The sequence below is a fragment of the Gymnoscopelus microlampas genome (genome assembly GCF_963454915.1).
Source record: "Gymnoscopelus microlampas genome assembly, chromosome: 24".
In the NCBI taxonomy this organism is placed as follows: Eukaryota; Metazoa; Chordata; class Actinopteri; order Myctophiformes; family Myctophidae; genus Gymnoscopelus; species Gymnoscopelus microlampas.
In genome coordinates, this window is record NC_139961.1 from 30198441 (window position 1) to 30204477 (window position 6037).

The following is a 6037-nucleotide window of genomic DNA, read 5'->3' on the forward strand; positions in this document are numbered from 1 at the left end:
AAGTTGGCTTTAGGGAGCATTAGGGCTCCTTGAGGGGGTCCCCAGTAAAATGAGGAACAGTTTAACAACTTTAACCCTATTTTATACTTAGGCTATTTGAAAATAGCCACTCTACAAGCTCACAACCTGTCGTGATGTGACGCATTGTTGAGCTTATAGATCTGCTAATTTTGAGAGATTCTTGAGAAATTGTGAAACATTTTGAACAACACAAATCCACTGCAACAAGGGACAGATGAAAAGTAAGAAAAAGGGTGAAATTCCAAGCAGCTTCCTTGATATGTCGTACATATACAGTATGTTAAAACAAGCCATAGGCTAAGGTCTATGTGTTTCCATCGTTACATTTTACATTTGGTATTTTGTAGGTTAATTTTGATCTTGTGCCCACATGGTACCTCTTCTGTCCCCAGCTGTGTGTCAGCCTGACGTCCTGGTGCAGAGGAAGGCCAGCGAGACTCCCCAGTGAGACAGCATGCCCAAGATTTGCACGGAGCACTCGAATCCCGACCCCCCCGGCCCCCCTCGATCTGCCCACAGCCCTGAGGACTTGCAGGAGATGGAAGGTGGCAGCAGGTTAGAGCCATACACAAGGTTTACACAGACAGAAGATCAAAGTGTGCCATTAAGTCTGTGTGTTTTAGTCAGGGTTATGGGTTAAACATTTTTTGAAGAATGATTCCAAAGCACTACGACTCGTATCAATAATGGTCGGTAGAGGTAATTAATATTTATAAAAGTTAACACTTGCTGGGTACTTAACTAATGTCTGCATATCTCCATCTCTACCTCCAGGCTGTCCCGCTTCATGCCTTCCTTTGTGAGGGGCTGGGGGTCCCAGGGAAGAGACTCCAGGGTGGTCCCTGCAGACTCCATCATGGACAGCCACACTGAGTTCAGACAGGCTTGGAGGGCTGAGAGCATGACTTCCCCAAGGAGCCCAGACCAGCCCCGCTGCAGGAAGTGAGTTCAGCTCTCGGTCAAACAGTATTTTGTCCACGTTTCCTGATGTTTGTTTTAACGACGCTGGCTGGCATTTTGCCCTTTGTGACAACACAAACGAGTGAGAGATTTTCGATGACGTATTTGGAAACCAGCTCAGTGTACGTTTCTGTGATTCGAGTAAACAAAATGTTACTCAATATACTGTAGGGTCAAAGAGTAGTAGTGCACATCCGACCCTTTGAAGGCAGGTGCTGGCCCCGAAGTGAACTGAGATCAAAGATTAAAAAGTAGCCAAATATTTTATTTTGCAGTTACACACACACACACACTCTTTAACTATTTATTCATATGTGGGTATGTCCTAGACTGCCAGATGTAAAAACAAATAGTCTGTACCTGTAGCCCAGCTCTGAAATGGTATGCAGAAGTAGTTGGTAATGGTATTTAATGACCTTGGTCATAAAAGCTTCCTCTAGGCTAGGGTCAAAGGTGCAGGCTATCTCTAATACAGACACTTCTCTGGACACTTCATCAACCACAACATCTGGTGATGCGCGTGCGCGCACACACACACACACACACACACACACACACACACACACACACACACACACACACACACACACACACACACACACACACACACACACACACACACACACACACACACACACACACACACACACACACACACACACACACACACACACACACACACACACACACACACACACACACACACACCATTACTTTAACAAACAAAATATAAACTGATGAGTAAATTCTCTTCCATTTCAGCAATGGTCAGATGCCACTGGCTGCACTGAACATGAACAACTGCAATAATACTGAGTAAGTGGAGTATAATGTGTGTAGTCCATGATTGACATATTTATGTTATTTCTTTATGATGGTTTCTTTTAGTCAATAATCTGTTATAGCAAAACATCACAAAACCGTATTATAGAGTGAGGTTATACCTAATGTCACCATTTGTGGACGTTGTTCACAGCAAAAAGGACGACAAGAAGGGGGCAGAGGGACCAAAAAAGGACGAGAAGAAAGATGATAAAAAAGACGAGAAGAAAGATGATAAAAAAGATGAGAAGAAAGACGAGAAAAAAGACGAGAAGAAAGATGACAAAAAGGATGCCAAGAAAGATGATAAAAAGGATGACAAGAAAAAGGAAGAGCCCCCGTGAGTATGGGCATGAAAACAGTAAACATTATGTTGTGATAAGTCATTCACTAGTTTCTAATTAGAATTCCAGTTCATAATTGGAAATATTTATCTAAATTGCTTCTATAAATAGAAATGGTCATTCTTAGCTAAGGGGGAAGTTGCTTGTACTTGTGTTAATCTAATCTGTAACCAACATAACGCTTAATATAAGAACCTCTCTTAACACTTTTTATATTGCATCTATTTGTTTTTTAAGCAAATCTAGTGTCTGTGGATACGTTTTTTTTCTCTTGCAGGAAAGAGGTGTGGATTTTGGACCCTGCAACAGACATGTACTACTACTGGCTGGTTGTCTTCTCTATTCCCGTCTTCTACAACCTGATGGTTCTAGTGACAAGGTCTCATTCCATACTATTTATTTAATAATAAATGGGAATTCTACCCATAACACATCACCATTCACTCGGCTGGATTCTGGCCTTCTGTGTAATAGAAGAGATTATAATATTTGGTTGTAATTGTTCTTTTTTGCTTTTGTTTTGTCTAACTAAGCAGCGTTGTTCACTGTACTAAACAAGTAAAGTAACTTGAAACCTGTAGTTTCCCAACATTATTTGTGAAGGCTTAAAGTGGTCTGGCATGTTTAGCCCTTTGACTACGACTCACCGTAAACATGACCATTTTCCAAAGCAAACCGTGGTTTGTTTGTTTCAAGGAAGCCATGGTTGCGGTAGGCTATGGTACAGACTTTAAACTTGCTTGAGATAGCCAACACAGTGAACTTTATGGCCCCTTTGTACTTTGGCAGTTATTGCATTTTAATGCATTTTAAGTGCAGATTAAGTTGAAAGGTTTAACCTACTGTAAACTAGTCCCTGGAGAAAAGATTGATTTATAAACAAAATTCAAATATCCATGACTTATTTACCAAGCACTGTTGAATTGAATCAACGATCCAGGAAAGTTTGGTAACATTTATCCGAGTGGTCTTTTTTGTGATGCATCCCCTTGTATTTATGCTTCCTCCACAGGTCTTGTTTCAATGAACTCCAGAAAACAAATTTAACACTCTGGCTGGTTCTCGACTACTCCACGGATGTTATGTACTATCTAGACACATTTGTGAGAACCAGGACAGGTAAGTAATTTGTTGAATATGTGGAGACATGCAGTATTAAATAAAAAATGTACGTGTATGATTAATCATGGGTTCCCATCCTCTTGTGTCAACAGGTTTTCTGGAGCAAGGACTGCTTGTGAAGGATGAGAAGGTCCTGAAAGAAAGATACATGAAGACAAGGCAGTTCAAATTGGACGTGATATCGATGCTTCCCACTGACTTTGTGTTCTTACAAATTGGCATTCATAACCCGGAGTGGCGATTCAACAGGCTATTCAAGCTAGGTCGCCTCTTTGAGTTCTTTGACCGGACTGAGACTCGAACCAACTTCCCCAACATCTTTCGAATCGGTAACCTTGTGCTTTATATCATCATCATCATCCACTGGAACGGCTGCCTCTACTTTGCCATATCTAAGACATTGGGATTTGGGTCAGACACCTGGGTGTATCCAAACCCCAACCACCCTGTGCATGGACGCTTGGCCAGGCAGTATGTCTATTGCCTCTACTGGTCCACACTCACCTTGACCACAATCGGAGAGACACCGCCCCCTGTCCGAGATATTGAGTACTTTTTTGTGGTTTGCGACTTCCTCACCGGTGTCCTGATCTTTGCCACGATCGTCGGTAATGTTGGTGCTATGATCTCCAACATGAACGCGACGCGCGTTGAGTTTCAGGCCAAGATCGACTCCATCAAGCAGTACATGGAGTTCCGAAAGGTCACCAAAGATCTGGAGATAAGAGTGGTCAAGTGGTTCGACTACCTCTGGACCGAGGGCAAGTCGTGTGATGAGAAGCAGGTGCTGAGGAACCTCCCAGACAAGCTGAAGGCAGAGATTGCCATCAACGTGCACCTGGAGACGCTCCAGAAAGTGCGCATCTTCCAGGACTGTGAGGCCGGTCTGCTGGTCGAGTTGGTCCTCAAGCTTCAGCCGCAGGTCTTCAGCCCTGGAGACTACATCTGCAAGAAGGGCGACATCGGCAGGGAGATGTACATCATCAAGGAAGGGAAGCTGGCGGTGGTGGCAGACGACGGCGTCACTCAATTTGTCGTCCTGAGCGATGGCGCATACTTTGGGGAAATCAGCATCCTCGGCATCAAGGGCAGCAAGGCGGGCAACCGGAGAACTGCAAACATCCGGAGCGTCGGATACTCCGACCTCTTCGCTCTGTCCAAGGACGACCTGATGGAAGCACTGCTTGAGTATCCAGATGCTAAGACCGCTCTGGAGGAGAAGGGCAAGTCCATCCTGATGAAAGACAACCTCATTGATGAGAATCTTGCCAAAAAAACTGAGATGAAAGACCTGGAGGATAAGGTCAACTTGGTTGAGCGCTACATCGACGTCATGGCGCTCAAGCTGAGGAAGGTATCGGAGGGCTATGATTCCCACCAACGGAAGCTCAAGCAACGACTCGCTAATATCGAGAATGAGGTCCGAACTGTAAGAGATTAGAATACCCCATACATAGGACAATATTTAAAAACAAAATGATGTGAAATGGTAAATATACTAGTATTACTGTGATATGGAATCCTAATTTGTTTTTTCATCACAAGATATGTACTCCATGGGTAGAGCCTGGCACTAATAATTTGCTTTGAGCTGAGCCCTGTCATATTCATTTACAATTCAGCACTGTAATGTGTTTTGGATAAAAGCATCCTGTAAAAGGCAGCTGGGTAACTACAGACACTGAATGTTTCCTTCTATCCAATATATTCCTATACTGTTGTAGAATAGAGTGCTTCCCCACAATTTTGACAACTGTATTTTTCTAAAGCACGCTATGCATTGTTGTAATTATTTACAGTACACAATATTGATCAGGCAATGTTGCATTGTTGTAAATATTTCATTAATATTGGTGTAAGAAGAGTTGAACAGTTGCCTGTTCAAATATAGCTTAATAGAATATGTTAACATTTTAAAAACATTAACGTTCCACTCATTTTCACACAATTGTAACACAATTGGTTTCTTTTTTCCTTTTTAAAGAAAATGATTTGATTAATTTACTATGCTTTTTCAAACATTTCAAAACACTATTTTATGCTTTAGGCCTATATCAGATTTTAAGTCACAGTACTGTAGTACTATTTATGGTGTGCTTTTGATGAAAACATCAACAGAATCAAATATAACAGTGATCAATTGTTAAATTATTTTTAAATGTTCATAATAAAACAAGGATCTTCTTAATAAAACAACATAATTATGGTCTTATATTAGTGTTTCACAGTGTCAGCATATATTATCCAGAAAAGCATGAAACTCTTGAAAGTGCTGACAAACGCTTTCAAACTAGGAGTTGACATTATACACCAAACTGCTAATAACCATCAGTTTTAACTGCCAGGGACACACCAGTAGCTGACCATAGTTAGTGTTGACAAAGTATACATGGTCCCGGATCCAGCTCCGACTTAGGGACCTGTGTTGTCATCACACCTCTGAGCCCATACTCCCATCTCTTCACTGTCCTGTCTAAGCCAGAAAGATATAGAATACAATCACAAATTCTAACTTCCATGTTACATTTGTTTACTCAATGAGCCTGTAAACCAGATAACAGCCATCTTTGGAAGAACCTTTTTTTTTCTTAAAATATTTGGCTGGTAAAACTGTAAAAAGTGAATTGATTATCCACAGTGGCCAAAATAACTAGTTCCTTGATTGGGGCCATTATGTTGAATACCAAATGAATTCAGGCAGTATAGTCAATTCAATCACGCAATATATAATTTTGTGACATTAGCATAGTTTATCTGTTCCACCACCT

At 41.5% G+C, this 6037-nt stretch overlaps 1 protein-coding gene across 1 annotated transcript; it reads left to right on the forward strand.

Annotated features, from left to right (window-relative positions):
• Positions 1-391: 391 nt before the first annotated feature.
• Positions 392-4710, forward strand: LOC311040632 (cyclic nucleotide-gated channel alpha-3-like; the record flags this gene model as incomplete). Its single annotated transcript, XM_084050961.1, has 7 exons — positions 392-465; positions 796-963; positions 1744-1797; positions 1958-2143; positions 2425-2526; positions 3160-3266; positions 3362-4710. 7 exons carry the CDS (start codon positions 392-394, stop codon positions 4708-4710), a joined length of 2040 nt encoding a protein of 679 aa, XP_083907087.1.
• Positions 4711-6037: the final 1327 nt, after the last annotated feature.